The following is a 16,743-nucleotide window of genomic DNA, read 5'->3' on the forward strand; positions in this document are numbered from 1 at the left end:
CCCCAGTACGAGCTTCATGCTGCACACTAAGTGTTTACCTCCTGTGAGCTACTGTTCCTTAGTTGTAGACTGTTGGAAATAAGACGCTGAGCAGATTTTCCTAGATGAGGAGCTGAGGTAGGTCCAGTATGGTGTGGCATTTTCTCGATCATGTGCCTTCCTCCCATCCTTCTGTTGCCCCCAGCACATCCTCTTCAACATTAACTTCATTCTCTCCGATGCCACTAGTCACAAGAGAGACAAGATCCAACCGATTGTTTGCACCAATAGTTGTACCTCTTAATCTTAGACGGATTCTTAGGACAGTAGGTCGTAAACCTGGGTACAAAATGGCTGCCTCAACCTGATCCTTTATCATTGTGTAGCGACCACCAAAGACAGACTCAACTTTTGATGCTCGTCCATGCATAGCTTTTGCAACATCCTTCACCTTCTGAGATGAGTTCTTGTACAAGAACGTACCACTGGGGAAAAAACACATATAGCGATAGTAGCATACCTTAAGATCTACTATAACTCTTCAGTTAAAAGATTTTTTGCCATGGAATTTGAACATCTGATGATTTCATTTTTTCATTTGTGATACTGATTACATCTGTCTTTTCTGGCAGCTGTAATTCCAATGATCTTCCAATCAATAACAAATGCACTGGATTGGTGGTTTTCCATTCTGCAATTCCGACACGAATATAGGTGTTTCGACTAACATACAGTCCATCAAAACAAAGCCTAGGACGATGAAGCCACATTTTACGCCAAGAGCCTCCAAAATCAGTTTTCAGAATCTTATAATTTTCTTCTAGTCCAGAAAGCTGCCAGGTATTAATGCATGCATTGCGCCAAAGACAAGCGGTCCGAAGGGAATTGCGCCATTTTCGACATACACATGTTGCCCTTCCTAAAGTGTAAGGTGTCATACTTTTTACATTTGGGCGTTCGGTCCTTTCACCTTCCCGCTACCGTTTGAATGGAACCGATTTTTGAATAAAAAATAGCCAATAGCCAATTTTTAAATACAATCCTAGCTGCAAGTTCTCCCTTTAAACATACACGACACAAATATGAGGTCTAAAAACTAATTCCATGGAGAGTTTTGGGTGCCATCGTGTTTTACGAGATATTTCTGATCATCAGATTTGCCAAGAATCGCTGCAAATAGAATCAAGACTGTCGCAAAAGAAATAATGGACAGTGCCAATGACAGTGCTATAGTTGCAGTGCACTTCCCCTCCTCTGTTTCTGTAACTAAAACAGTAGACCCATCAAACATTGTAATGGCCAAAATCATCTTAGACATATTTTTATAAACAATGCCCCGCACAGGCAGAGTTTGCTAGTCTTCGATTTCAAATACCACGTCAATTGCTTTTAAGGTAACCTCTCTACAAAAGCAATGTCAAAATCTTATATATGTGAATTATAATTTGAATCCAGAATGAATTGCAACTACTCCACCTGAAAGGTTCTCATATTCAACTTTCTCAAAGCCTGCTTCCTTAATCATTGCAGCGAACCTTTCCTGAGATGGAAACTTGCGTATGCTCTCCACTAAATATTGGTAAGATGCACGATCCCCAACAACAATTTCTCCAATAGATGGAATAACTGAAAGTTAGTAAAAATCATATAATTCTTGGAAGCCAGGGATGTTGACATGACTCAACTCAAGACACAGAAATCTTCCACCCCACCTTAAGACTCTGTATGCTTTGCTCAGAGCTTTTTCTATATGCGTTACATTTCTTATTCCAAAAGCAACGGTGTAACCATCCATTGACGCATCTTCAAATTTAAGGGTTTCTGCATCTCGTTCCGTGCATAGTAGTGAACGGGCCTCTCCCAGCCCAGTCACAGTATCTACATGATTTGGCATGGATTTCACCTTTAGCATTTGCACGTCTTCTACCAACATCCAGTATTGCAGGGTTGATATCACAGATAAAGACTCAAGTCTCATTTTCAACATCTTCATCCACTGCAACATCTGATAACTTTTGACGTTCAAGGGAATGGAGAGCTTCTAAAACACGAAATGCTACATCTCCTGTTCCACTAGCTACATCAAGATGCTGCATTCCTGGAAATGGACTCAGTTTTGAGACAAGTCTATCCTTCCAAAGACGGTGGAGACCAACACTCATTATGTCATTCATGATGTCATATTTGAGGCAACATTACTGAAAACATCACCAACCATTCTGCTCTTTCCCAGTACTTTACAATTACCTGGGCAATTTCTGTTTCTTCAACTTCCCTTACTTTCATATGAAGTGACTTTGCCCACGAACATCATCACTTGCAAAACTTCGCGTAATAACCCACTCCACAGGGAGAGCATGGTAGTTTGAATCGAGACGAGAAGAGTGTACAAAGGATACTTGAGCTTGTTAATTTCAAATGTTGTGTCAGCTGCTATGAGACTATTGTTACCAAAGTGAATCATTTGCTACAATTTCCATTCTGTTTGAATACCCAGAATAAAGGAACCTGTATCAGAAGAATCCTGATAGAAAAACACATTTTTTGGATGTCTTTCAACTTCAGATTTCGAACACTGGATAGATCATCCGGGTCCAATTCATATGTGGACCGCTTCTGAACTGAAGAATGTATGATAGCGCTGTCGAAAAGATGATTTGAATTGAAAAATCACCAAACAGTGATGAATGCAGGGTGAAAGGCTCAACGCGTCGCGCGCACTCCCAGTGCGACGCGCTGGTTTCGTGCACCGCGCGCACACAAAAATGCACTAACAAATGATTTGCCAAGAGTTCATTTTGTGAACGGAGCGTATCATAAAACAAATTTGACAATTTCTTCTTCAAAACAGAGTTTTGAAGAAGAAATATCTTTGAGCATTAATGATGATGAAACTCTTGAAATAAACACTTATTGAACTTCCCTCTGGCCTGCAAGCGTTACTTCACACTTCTGGAGACAAAACCCTGGACTCCAGAATTAAAATGACTCTTTTTGACCAAAATGGCATTTGATGACTGCAAATGACGAGAAATGAACCTTGGTGAATTTGACTCTGACAGAGGAATGACAAGACTGAGTCTAACATTGGCTCCAATTTGGATGGCAGCTGCCGCTCCGTGGCGGTCCCAAGAACTGCAGATCTTTGGATGAGCAGACAATGCCTTCATCCATTGGGTTATGGAGTCATTATTTTGACAACCAACACAGACTTTGACGCATTTATTGATTGAAACTGGACTCAAACCGACTCAATTGTAAATCTGAAATGACTGAAAAATTGACTCGACAAACTGTACTTAAAAACACTAAGACCTGAACTTAAAACTAAAAGCTGGGTGGCAGTACCTAGCCACCTGTGTTTCTTACAAGACAATATATCCTCAAACTATATCAAAATGCCAATGCAACCACTCAAGAAGATGGCTTCTTAACTGATTCTTCTGATCAGATCTCCAGGTCAACAATAGATACTTGTAACTGGGCATCCCAAAAGCTAATTGACCATGATATCCTTCATCTCCAAATACTTCAACAATCACCTTCACTGGTGGCTGTAACAGATTTGACATTGGATCATGAAAAACATGAAGATTTACCTCTTGCTGAGAGAACAAGGTGTCCTTTTCACCTACTTCTGATCTTTCTTCAAAATGTACTTCAGTGAAAGTATGCTCATGGGCTTCAAAAAACTCTGAACAGGTAGATGAGCAAATATCTTCTTGGAAAAACATTTCAACACATGAAACATATGAAGAGGAAACTGAATGGAAACCCTGAATGTTTTGATATTCTGTGGTGTGAATGTACTGTAAGCCATCTTGCTCTTCATGAGCTGACTAGATGACCTTGGTAGGAAAGCTGTGTTCTGATGGGATGAGGGCAGTTAGGCCTGTAACTCTGTCTTCTTCACTTGAGTCAGCCTCAACAATGCAATTCTCTTCTATGAGATCCGGAACAACATGTTTTTCCTCATCACAATCCGTCTCTCGATCTGGTTTATCATCATCTTTTTCAGAGATTGGAACATCATTTTCCTACGTATCCTCATTTATTTCAACCAGATCTGAAATAGTACTTCTTTTTTCATCATTTTCAGTCACATGGAAATCTTTAACCTTCTAATTTTGATCTTGCCGCAAAGTTTCCTCTAAGAGTTATGTAGGCTACCAAAACGGAATTTCATACAATGCTTCCATGATCTCTTCACCCATGAAATTCTCATCTTCATAATATTTCTCAAGTTTTTCAATAAAACTATGAACATGGCTACAATAGTTCTGAACTAAAGTCAAGGATGGATATTATTCTTTGTACCTTTCAAAGAATACTGCATGAAAATCCTTTAAACAATAAATAGAAGCAGGTGGCAAACTTTCATACCAAGATCGGGCTTCGTCTTCTAGGGTAGCCATAAACATTTTCATCAGACAATCTTTAGGAAAATTGATCTTTAACCTATGCACATGAATGTGAAATTTCACCAGATGAAAAGCAGCATCATTACCTTCCACATTTCTGAACACAGGCAAATTCTTTGACCAATCTACCTTGGGCATTTTATTTGGAAAACCTGGGATGTGATCTTGGCTCGTGGGAGTGTATCTTCTTGCAATCTGATCCATCTTAAGAAATCTCAAAGCTACTGATCCCTCTGCAGTGGAGTCACCATAAAGGATTGATTGCATGGATTCTTCAGTGAATGGAGTCGCCAGGTGAATGATTTTAGTCGTCTTCTTATGTCTGATCATTGTTCACCATCAACAATCAGCTCTGAACTTAAGATATGTACTGGGGCAAAACAATCTACAAGTAAACCATTTCGTTTCCCAGTATGGTCGCCACTATGTTAATGCTCGAATCTGCCTCAGGCTGAAAAAGGCAAAACTTGAGGCAACATCAATCCAAGCTCAGCCTCGTAGCTAGCCCTACGAGGACAGGAGAGGGCTCTCTCCAGTCAATCTCGATAAAATGAGCAATAGGGTGCGAGATGACTTAAAATGGGAACTGATTTTAGGCTAGTAAATAGATAAGAATGGGTATTTTGATAAATGACCGGGTTTTCTGGGCAGCATGGGGTCAAGGAACAGCATGAACAGAGAAGTTAAATTAAAGACACAGATTATCTCCTGAGGCAAGATAGGCAAGAGATTTAACATCAAATTTGAAATAATGTGGAGTGGGTGAACTGTTGAGAGGTTGACAAGGGCATAGAAGATGAATCCTTGTCAAACAAAAGAAAACATTGAATATGAACACTTTCCCAAAGTAGAGCAATAAATTGGATTCTGCCTTTCTCACTTTAAAAGCATTCATATGAAAACGATTATGAATGAACTATGAAACAGAAACAAGAGACGTATGAGACAGGAGAAGAAACACATGCTAAATTCATACCGCAAGGATCTCATGAAACAAAGCTGTACCATTCAAATATTTTCTCTGTTAAATCTGTACGATGAAGCGCTGGGTTTTTTCCTCCCACACTTTCCTCAGAACTCCAGAACCCTTCAAAAATGATTTTTTATGCAATAAATAAGCTTTACTGTGGGAAAATGGATCGACCCAAAGTGGGGGGTTATTTAATCATTGTTAACAGAAATGGAAAGCCAACCGTCTGTTCTGAACAAAAGGAGCGTTATACTTGAAAACATTCTGATAGCCCACGAAGAGGCAACACCTGTAGCATAGATACTTTGAATCATAACTGAAGTTTAACAATAGTCCGTCTGTTCCTATTTCTCTGCAGTGACAGATGTCTTTGTTTATGTTTGGCTTTTGGTAGGTGTCGATGTCTCTGAAGGTGTTTCATTTTTGGAAAATGTTTAAAACGTTTCTGCCATGGAATTTGAACATCTGATGATTTCATTTTTTCATTTGTGATACTGATTACATCTGTCTTTTCTAGCAGCTGTAATTCCAATGATCTTCCAATCAATAACAAATGCACTGGATTGGTGGTTTTCCATTCTGCAATTCCGACACGAATATAGGTGTTTCGACTAACATACAGTCCATCAAAACGAAGCCTAGGACGGTGAAGCCACATTTTATGCCAAGAGCCTCCAAAATCAGTTTTCAGAATCTTATAATTTTCTTCTAGTCCTGAAAGCTGCCAGGTATTAATGCATGCATTGCGCCAAAGACAAGGGGTCCGAAGGGCATAGTTCCATTTTCGACATACACATGCTGCCCTTCCTAAAGTGTAAGGTGTCATACTTTTTACATTTGGGCGTTCGGTCCTTTCACCTTCCCGCTACCGTTTGAATGGAACCGATTTTTGAATAAAAAATAGCCAATAGCCAATTTTTAAATACAATCCCAGCTGCAATTTCTCCCTTTAAACATACACAACACAAATATGAGGTCTAAAAACTAATTCCATGGAGAGTTTTGCGTGCCATCGTGTTTTACGAGATATTTCTGATCATCAGATTTGCCAAGAATCACTGCAAATAGAATCAAGACTGTCGCAAAAGAAATAATGGACAGTGACAATGACAGTGCTATAGTTGCAGTGCACTTCCCCTCCTCTGTTTCTGTAATTAAAACAATAGACCCATCAAACATTGTAATGGCCAAAATCATCTTAGACAGATTTTTATAAACAATGCCCTGCACAGGCAGAGGTTGCTAGTCTTCTATTTCAAATACCACGTCAATTGCTTTTAAGGTAGCTTCTCTACAAAAGCAATGTCAAAATCTTATATATGTGAATTATAATTTGAATCCAAAATGAATTGCAAATACTCCGCCTGAAAGGTTCTCATATTCAACTTTCTCAAAGCCTACTTCCTTAATCATTGCAGCAAACCTTTCCTGAGATGGAAACTTGCGTATGCTCTCCACTAAATATTGGTAAGATGCACGATCCTCGGCAACAATTTCTCCAATAGATGGAATAACTGAAAATGAGTAAAAATCATATAATTCTTGGAAACTAGGGATGTTGACATAGCTCAACTCAAGACACAGAAATCTTCCACCCCACCTTAAGACTCTGTATGCTTCGCTCAGAGCTTTTTCTATATGTGTTACGTTTCTTATTCCAAAAGCAATGGTGTAACCATCCATTGACACATCTTCAAATTTAAGGGCTTCTACATCTCGTTCCGTCCATAGTAGTGAACGGGCCTCTCCCAGCCCAGTCACAGTATCTACATGATTTGGCATGGATTTCACCTTTAGCATTTGCACGTCTTCTACCAACATCCCGCATTGCAAGGTTGATATCATAGATAAAGACTCGAGTCTCATTTTCAACATCTTCATCCACTACAGCATTTGAGAACTTTTGGCATTCAAGGGAATGGAGAGCTTCTAAAACACGAAATGCTACATCTCCTGTCCCACTAGCTACATCAAGATGCTGCATTCCTGGAAATGGACTCAGTTTTGAGACAAGTCTATCCTTCCAAAGCCGGTGAAGACCAACACTCATTATGTCATTCATGATGTCATATTTTGAGGCAACATTACTGAAAACATCACCAACCATTCTGCTCTTTCCCAGTACTTTACAATTACATGGGCAATTTCTATTTCTGCAACTTCCCTTACTTTCATATGAAGTGCCTTGGTCCACGAACATCATCACTTGCAAAACTTCGCGTAATAACCCACTCCACAGGGAGAGCATGGTAGTTTGAATCAAGACGAGAAGAGTGTACAAAGGATACTTGAGCTTGTTAATTTCAAATGTTGTGTTAGCTGCTATGAGACTATTGTTACCAAAGTGAATCATTTGCTGCAATTTCCATTCTGTTTGAATACCCAGAATGAAGGAACTTGTATCAGAAGAATCCTGATAGAAAAACACATTTTTTGGATGTCTTTCAACTTCAGATTCGAACACTGGATAGATCATCTGGGTCCAATTCATATGTGGACCGCTTCTGAACTGAAGAATGTATGATAGCGCTGTCGAAAAGATGATTTGAATTGAAAAATCACAAAACAGTGATGAATGCAGGGTGAAAGGCTCAACGCGCCGCACGCACTCCCAGTGCGCCGCGCTGGTTTGGTGCACCGCACGCACACAAAAATGCACTGACAAATGATGCCCAGTGCGCCGCGCGCACTCTATGCGTCGCACACTCTTTGTATGCGCCGCGCGTTGACTGTCAGCACAATTCCGGCCTCAAAACAAAAAAATTCGTCCTTTAACCCTTCAATTAGATCTTTTTGGATGCAAATGGCCCTTCAATCAATGAAAATATCTTGATGACTTTGATTTTGGCAAATTCACTTTGTAAAGTTGTAGAGTCTTGGCACTTTGACAACTTGGACACAAACTCTGATTTCTCGTTTCCTCTGACTTTTGGCCTTGAAATGATGACTTTTTCTTTGATTGATTTCCTGCAGGTGTTGGAGCTGCTGAAACCGTGAAGACTTATTTCGATCCTCTCTATGTGCCTTTGGCATTATTGAACATTTCTGCAAACCATTCAATCAATGTTGTCATATTTTTCACTCGGTCGAGTCTTGCCATAGAAAATATAATGGGTTTTTTATGGTCATTCAAGGCACACATATGTTCAGCTATCTGCCCAAGATTAAACAAGAGTTCCTCAATTGAATCATGTAAAGCAGTAAGGCGGCGCTGCTTTTCTGTGTAAGGGAAATAAATCTCCATGTTTGCCCCAGGAGAAACAATGTTTGAATTTTGGATCAAAAACATTAATTCCATTAACCATGCGGTAGAGACCAGGAAGGGTGAAAGCAATGTGGCTTTCATACTGTCCAACAGTATCCTTACTTCCTGCAATCTCTTGATATGTTAGTGATAATGAAATCTGCGTGATTCATTGCAATTAGATCTGTAGTAAACTGGAAAGAGAAATAGTATTTTTCCTCAAAATCCCTCCAATATTTGTCTGAATCTGGGTATTTCGTCCTCTCCAAAGAATGAGCAATGTTGCACTGAGTAATTCCTTGTTTATGTGCCATCAAAGATGCGACTAAATCCCCATCGCTGTAATTTCCAATAATCAAATCAGGTTGACCTTTCAGCTTTGCACTTACTTCATTGGATACATCCTGTGCATTTGACAATGTTTCAGTTGTCAGTGAACTTGGTCTCAGATTTCAGATTGTCCAACTTCATTTTTGTATAAGTTACTTCTGGACAGCTACAAGCCACACAGGGTTAACTTTCAAGATAATAACCATCAAACTCCACCAAAATGCTGAGCGTGTTGTATATTCGACAATTAGGATGATTTCCCAAGAGTTCATTTTGTGAATGGAGCGTATCATAAAACAAATTTGACAATTTCTTCTTCAAAACAGAGTTTTGAAGAAGAAATATCTTTGAGCATTAATGATGATGAAACTCTTGAAATAAACACTTACTGAACTTCCCTTTGGCGTGCAAGCATTACTTCACACTTCTGGAGACAAAACCCTGGACTCCGGAATTAAAATGACTCTTTTTGACCAAAATGACATTTGATGACAGCAAATGACGAGAAATGAACCTTGGTGAATTTGACTCTGAAAGAGGACTGACAAGATTGAGTCTAACATTGGCTCCAATTTGGATGGCAGCTACCGCTCCGTGGCGGTGTCAAGAACTGTAGATCTTTGGGTGAGCAGACAGTGCCTTCATCCATTGGGCTATGGAGTCATTATTTCGACAACCAACACATAATTTGATGCATTTATTGACTGAAACTGGACTCAAACTGACTCAATTGTAAATCTGAAATGACTGAAAAACTGACTCGACAAACTGTACTTAAAAACACTAAGACCTGAACTTAAAACTGAAAGCTAGGTGGCAGTACCTGGCCACCTGTGTTTCTTACAAGACAATATATCCTCAAACTATATCAAAATGCCAATGCAACCACTCAAGAAGATGGCTTCTTAACTGATTCTTCTGATCAGATCTCCAGGTCAACAACAGATGCTTGTAACTGGGAATCCCAAAAGCTAATTGACCATGATCTTCTTCATCACCGAATATTGCAACAATCACCTTCACTGGTGGCTGCAACATATTTGCCATTGGATCATGAAAAACATGAAGATTTACCTCTTGCTGAGAGAACAAGGTGTCCTTTTCACCTGCTTCTGATCTTTCTTCAAAATGTACTTCAGTGAAAGTATGCTCATGGGCTTCAAAAAACTCTGAACAGGTAGATGAGCAGATATCTTCTTGGAAAAACATTTCAACACATGAAACATATGAAGAGGAAACTGAATGGAAATCCTGAATGTTTTGATCTTCTGTGGTGTGAATGTACTGTAAGTCATCTTGTTGTTCATGAGCTGACTAGATGACCTTGGTAGGAAAGCTGTGTTCTGATGGGATGAGGGCAGTTAGGCCTGTAACTCTGTCTTATTCACTTGAGGCAGCCTCAACAATGCAATTCTCGTCTATGAGATCCGGAACAACATGTTTTTCCTCATCACAATCCGTCTCTCGATCTGGTTTATCATCATCTTTTTCGGAGATTGGAACATCATTTTCCTACGTATCCTCATTTATTTCAACCAGATCTGAAATAGTACTTCTTTTTTCATCATTTTCAGTCACATGGAAATATTTAACCTGCTGATTTTGATCTTGCTGCAAAGTTTCCTCTATGAGTTCTGTAGGCTACCAAAACGGAATTTCATACAATGCTTCCATGATCTCTTCATCCATGAAATTCTCATCTTCATAATATTTCTCAAGTCTTTCAATAAAACTACGAACATGGCTACAATAGTTCTGAACTAAAGTCAAGGATGGATATGATTCTTTGTACCTTTCAAAGAATACTGCATGAAAATCCTTTAAACAATAAATAGAAGCAGGTGGCAAACTTTCATACCAAGATCGGGCTTTGTCTTCCAGGGTAGCCATAAACAATTTCATTAGACAGTCTTCAAGAAAATTGATCTTTAACCTATGCACATGAATGTGAAATTTCCCCAGATGAAAAGCAACATCATTACCTTCCACATTTCTGAACACAGGCAAATTCTTTGACCAATCTACCTTGGGCATTTTATTTGGAAAACCTGGGATGTGATCTCGGCTCATGGGAGCGTATCTTCTTGCAATCCGATCCATCTTAAGAAATCTCAAAGCTACTGATCCCTCTGCAGTGGAGTCACCACAAATGATTGATTGCATGGATTCTTCAGTGAATGGAGTCACCAGGTGAATGATTTCAGCCGTCTTCTTATGTCTGATCGTTAATCACCATCAACAATCAGCTCTAAACTTGAGATATGTACTGGGGAAAAACAATCTACAAGTAAACCATTTCGTTTCCCAGTATAGTCACCACTATGTTAATGCTCGAATCTGCCTCAGGCTGAAAAAGGCAAAAACTCGAGGCAACATCAAACCAAGCTCAGCCTCGTAGCTAGCTCTACGAGGATAGGAGAGGGCTCTCTCGAGTCAATCTCGATAAAATGAGCAATAGGGTGCGAGATGACTTAAAATGGGAACTGATTTTAGGCTAGTAAATAGATAAGAAAGGGTATTTTGATAAATGACTGGGTTTTCTGGGCAGCGTGGGGTCAAGGAACAGCATGAACAGAGAAGTTAAATCAAAGACACAGATTATCTCCTGAGGCAAGATAGGCAAGAGATTTAACATCAAATTTGAAATACTGTGGAGTGGGTGAACTGTTGAGAGGTTGACAAGGGCATAGAAGATGAATCCTTGTCAAACAGAAGAAAACATTAAATATGAACACTTTCCCAAAGTAGAGCAATAAATTGGATTCTGCCTTTCTCACTTTAAAAGCATTCAGCTGAAAACGATTATGAATGAACTATGAAACAGAAACAAGAGACATATGAAATAGGAGAAGAAACACATGCTAAATTCATACCGCAAGGATCTCATGAAACAGAGCTGTACCATTCAATTATTTTCTCTGTCAAATCTGTACAATGAAGCGCTGGGTTTTTTCCTCCCACACTTTCCTCAGAACTCCAGAACCCTTTACAAATGATTTTTTATGCAATAAATAAGCTTTACTGTGGGAAAGTGGATCGACCCAAAGTGGGGGGTTATTTAATCATTTTTAACAGAAATGGAAAGCCAACCGTCTATTCTGAAGAAAAGGAGCGTTACACTTGAAAACCTTCTGATAGCCCACGAAGAGGCAACACCTCTAGCGTAGATACTTTGAATCATAACTAAAGTTCAACAATAGTCCGTCTGTTCCTATAAGTGGGAATTTATTCTGTCATTTTGATGCTGAATGTCCTTTTGTCCTTCGTAACCATAGTACTCATCAATAGGGACACTAGACTAGAACTGATGGCGTGAAGAACTACCATAGCTATGACGATGATTCTGATTGTCATTATATCTTTCACCATAACTATTGAAAGCAGATACAGCATAACCCTGCTCATTAATCTGACTGCCATTATACACTCTACGGTTATATTTTTGAGAGCTATCTAAAGGATATCCATGTTCATATCCAAGATTATCATCTCGTTTTGGATATGAATTAGGACTATAAATCATGTTGGTACCTCCCCAGTACGAGCTTCATGCTGCACACTAAGTGTTACCTCCTGTGAGCTGTTGTTCCTTAGTTGTAGACTGTTGGCAATAAGACGCTGAGCAGATTTTCCTAGATGAGGAGCTGAGGTAGGTCCAGTATGGTGTGGCCTTTTCTCAATCATGTGCCTTCCTCCCATCCTTCTGTTGCCCCCAGCACATCCTCTTCAACATTAACTTCATTCTCTCCGATGCCACTAGTCACAAGAGAGACAAGATCCAACCGATTGTTTACACCAATAGTTGTACCTCTTAATCTTAGACGGATTCTTAGGAGAGTAGGTCGTAAACCTGGGTACAAAATGGTTGCCTCAACCTGATCCTTTATCATTGTCTAGCGACCACCAAAGACAGACTCAGCTTTTGATGCCCGTCCGTGCATAGCTTTTGCAACATCCTTCACCTTCTAAGATGAGTTCTTGTACAAGAATGTACCACTGGGGAAAAACGCATATAGCGATAGTAGCATACCTTAAGATCTACTATAACTCTTGAGTTAAAAGATTTTCTGCCATGGAATTTGAACATCTGATGATTTCATTTTTTCATTTGTGATACTGATTACATCTGTCTTTTCTGGCAGCTGTAATTCCAATGATCTTCCAATCAATAACAAAAGCACTGGATTGGTGGTTTTCCATTCTACAATTCCAGCACTAATATAGGTGTTTCAACTAACATACAGTCCATCAAAACGAAGCCTAGGACGGTGAAGCCACATTTTACGCCAAGAGCCTCCAAAATCAGTTTTCAGAATCTTATAATTTTCTTCTAGTCCAGAAAGCTGCCAGGTATTAATGTATGCATTGCGCCAAAGACAAGGGGCCGAAGGGCATAGCGCCATTTTCTACATACACATGCTGCCCTTCCTAAAGTGTAAGGTGTCATACTTTTTACATTTGGGCGTTTGGTCCTTTCACCTTCCCGCTACCGTTTGAATGGAACCAATTTTTGAATAAAAAATAGCCAATAGCCAATTTTTAAATACAATCCCAGATGCAATTTCTCCCTTTAAACATACACAACACAAATATGAGGTCTAAAAACTAATTCCATGGAGAGTTTTGGGTGCCATCGTGTTTTACGAGATATTTCTGATCATCAGATTTGCCAAGAATCGCTGCAAATAGAATCAAGACTGTCGCAAAAGAAATATTGGACAGTGCCAATGACAGTGCTATAGTTGCAGTGCACTTCCCCTCCTCTGTTTCTGTAATTAAAATAGTAGACCCATCAAACATTGTAATGGCCAAAATCATCTTAGACAGATTTTTATAAACAATGCCCCGCACAGGCAGAGTTTGCTAGTCTTCGATTTCAAATACCACATCAATTGCTTTTAAGGTAGCTGCTCTACAAAAGCAATGTCAAAATCTTATATATGTGAATTATAATTTGAATCCAGAATGAATTGCAACTACTTCGCCTGAAAGGTTCTCATATTCAACTTTCTCAAAGCATGCTTCCTTAATCATTGCAGCGAACCTTTCCTGAGATGGAAACTTGCATATGCTCTCCACTAAATATTGGTAAGATGCACGATCCCCAGCAACAATTTCTCCAATAGATGGAATAACTGAAAATGAGTAAAAATCATATAATTCTTGGAAACCAGGGATGTTGACATGGCTCAACTCAAGACACAGAAATCTTCCACCCCGCCTTAAGACTCTGTATGCCTCGCTCAGAGCTTTTTCTATATGTGTTACATTTCTTATTCCAAAAGCAACGGTGTAACCATCCATTGACGCATCTTCAAATTTAAGGGCTTCTGCATCTCATTCCGTCCATAGTAGTGAATGGGCCTCTCCCAGCCCAGTCATAGTACGTACATGATTTGGTATGGATTTCACCTTTAGCATTTGCACGTCTTCTACCAACATCCAACATTGTAGGGTTGATATCACAGATAAAGACTCGAGTCTCATTTTCAACATCTTCATCCACTGCAACATCTGAGATCTCTTGACATTCAAGGGAATGGAGAGCTTCTAAAACACGAAATGCTACATCTCCTATCCCACTAGCTACATCAAGATGATGCATTCCTGGAAATGGACTCAGTTTTGAGACAAGTCTATCCTTCCAAAGCTGGTGAAGACCAGCACTCATTATGTCATTCATGATGTCATATTTTGAGGCAACATTACTGAAAACATCACCAACCATTCTGCTCTTTCCCAGTACTTTACAATTACATGGGCAATTTCTGTTTCTGCAACTTCCCTTACTTTCATACGAAGTGCCTTGGTCCATGAACATCATCACTTGCAAAACTTCGCGTAATAACCCACTCCACAGGGAGAGCATGGTAGTTTGAATCAAGACGAGAAGAGTGTACAAAGGATACTTGAGCTTGTTAATTTCAAATGTTGTGTCAGCTGTTATGAGACTATTGTTACCAAAGTGAATCATTTGCTGCAATTTCCATTCTGTTTGAATACTCAGAATGAAGGAACCTGTATCAGAAGAATCCTGATAGAAAAAAACATTATTTGGATGTCTTTCAACTTCAGATTCGAACACTGGATAGATCATCCGGGTCCAATTCATATGTGGACCGCTTCTGAACTGAAGAATGTATGATAGCGCTGTCTAAAAGATGATTTGAAATGAAAAATCACCAAACAGTGATGAATGCAGGGTGAAAGGCTCAACGCGCCACGCGCGCTCCCAGTGCGCCGCACTGGTTTGGTGCGCCGCGCTAGTTTTGTGTGCCGCTTGCACACAAAAATGCACTGACAAATGATGCCCAGTGCGCCGTGCGCACTCTATGCGCCGCACGCTCTTTGTATGCGCCGCGCGTTGACTGTCAGCACAATTCCGGCCTCAAAACAAAAAAATTCATCCTTTAACCCTTCAATTAGATCTTGTTGGATGCAAATGGCCCTTCAATCAATGAAAATATCTTGATGACTTTGATTTTGGCAAATTCACTTTGTAAAGTTGTAGAGTCTTGGCACTTTGACAACTTGGACACAAACTCTGATTTCTCGTTTCCTCCGACTTTTGGCCTTGAAATGATGACTTTTTCTTTGATTGATTTCCTGTAGGTGTTGGAGCTGCTGAAACCGTGAAGACTTATTTCGATTCTCTCTATGTGCCTTTGGCATTATTGAACATTTCTGCAAACCATTCAATCAATCTTGTCATATTTTTCACTCGGTCGAGTCTTGCCATAGAAAATATAATGGGTTTTTTATGGTCATTCAAGGCACACATATGTTCAGCTGTCTGCTCAGGATTAAACAAGAGTTCCTCAATTGAATCATGTAAAGCAGTAAGGCGGCGCTGCTTTTCTGTGTAAGGGAAATAAATCTGCATGTCTGCTCCAGGAGAAACAATGTTGAATTTTGGATCAAAAACATTAATTCCATTAACCACACGGTAGAGACCAGGAAGGGTGAAAGAAATGTGGCTTTCATACTGTCCAACAATATCCTTACTTCCTGCAATCTCTTGATATGTTAGTGATAATGAAATCTGCGTGATTCATTGCAATTAGATCTGCAGTAAACTGGCAAGAGAAGTAGTATTTTTCCTCAAAATCCCTCCAATATATGTCTAAATCTGGGTATTTCATCCTCTCCAAAGCATGAGCAATGTTGCACTGAGTAATTCCTTGTTTATGTGCCATCAAAGATGCGACTAAATTCCCATCGCTGTAATTTCCAATAATCAGATCAGGTTGACCTTTCAGCTCTGCACTTACTTCATTTGATACATCCTGTGCATTTGACAATGTTTCAGTTGTCAGTGAACTTGGTCTCAGATTTCAGATTGTCCAACTTCATTCTTGTATAAGGCACTTCTGGACAGCTACAAGCCACACAGGGTTCACTTTCAAGATAATAACCATCAAACTCCACCAAACTGCTGAGCGTGTTGTATATTCGACAATTAGGATGATTTGCCAAGAGTTCATTTTGTGAATGGAGCGTATCATAAAACAAATTTGACAATTTCTTCTTCAAAACAGAGTTCTGAAGAAGAAATATCTTTGAGCATTAATGATGATGAAACTCTTGAAATAAACACTTACTGAACTTCCCTCTGGCCTGCAAGCATTACTTCACACTTCTGGAGACAAAACCCTGGATTCCAGAATTAAAATGACTCTTTTTGACCAAAATGGCATTTGATGATTGCAAATGACGAGAAATGAACCTTGGTGAATTTGACTCTGATAGAGGACTGACAAGACTGAGTCTAAAATTGGCTCCAATTTGGATGGCAGCTG

The 16,743-nt window shown here is 39.5% G+C and overlaps 1 protein-coding gene and 4 pseudogenes across 1 annotated transcript; all 5 read right to left on the reverse strand.

Annotated features, from left to right (window-relative positions):
* Positions 1-1,386: 1,386 nt before the first annotated feature.
* Positions 1,387-3,551, reverse strand: LOC149260304 (2-methoxy-6-polyprenyl-1,4-benzoquinol methylase, mitochondrial-like; annotated as a pseudogene).
* A 3,145-nt stretch (positions 3,552-6,696) lies between these two features.
* LOC149260305 (2-methoxy-6-polyprenyl-1,4-benzoquinol methylase, mitochondrial pseudogene) lies at positions 6,697-7,480 on the reverse strand (annotated as a pseudogene).
* Positions 7,481-12,624: 5,144 nt separating this feature from the next.
* On the reverse strand, positions 12,625-13,391 carry LOC149260306 (F-box protein 7 pseudogene; annotated as a pseudogene).
* Positions 13,392-13,774: 383 nt separating this feature from the next.
* On the reverse strand, positions 13,775-14,314 carry LOC149260307 (2-methoxy-6-polyprenyl-1,4-benzoquinol methylase, mitochondrial-like). Its single transcript, XM_089379775.1, has one exon. It carries the CDS (start codon positions 14,246-14,248, stop codon positions 13,892-13,894), a length of 357 nt encoding a protein of 118 aa, XP_089235901.1. The 5' UTR covers positions 14,249-14,314; the 3' UTR covers positions 13,775-13,891.
* LOC149260308 (2-methoxy-6-polyprenyl-1,4-benzoquinol methylase, mitochondrial pseudogene) lies at positions 14,265-14,672 on the reverse strand (annotated as a pseudogene).
* Between the last annotated feature and the right edge of the window lie 2,071 nt (positions 14,673-16,743).

Source organism: Pinus tabuliformis, chromosome 6, assembly GCF_031772625.1.
Source record: "Pinus tabuliformis cultivar Carrire ecotype Pingquan chromosome 6, CPIR1, whole genome shotgun sequence".
NCBI lineage: Eukaryota > Viridiplantae > Streptophyta > Pinopsida > Pinales > Pinaceae > Pinus > Pinus tabuliformis.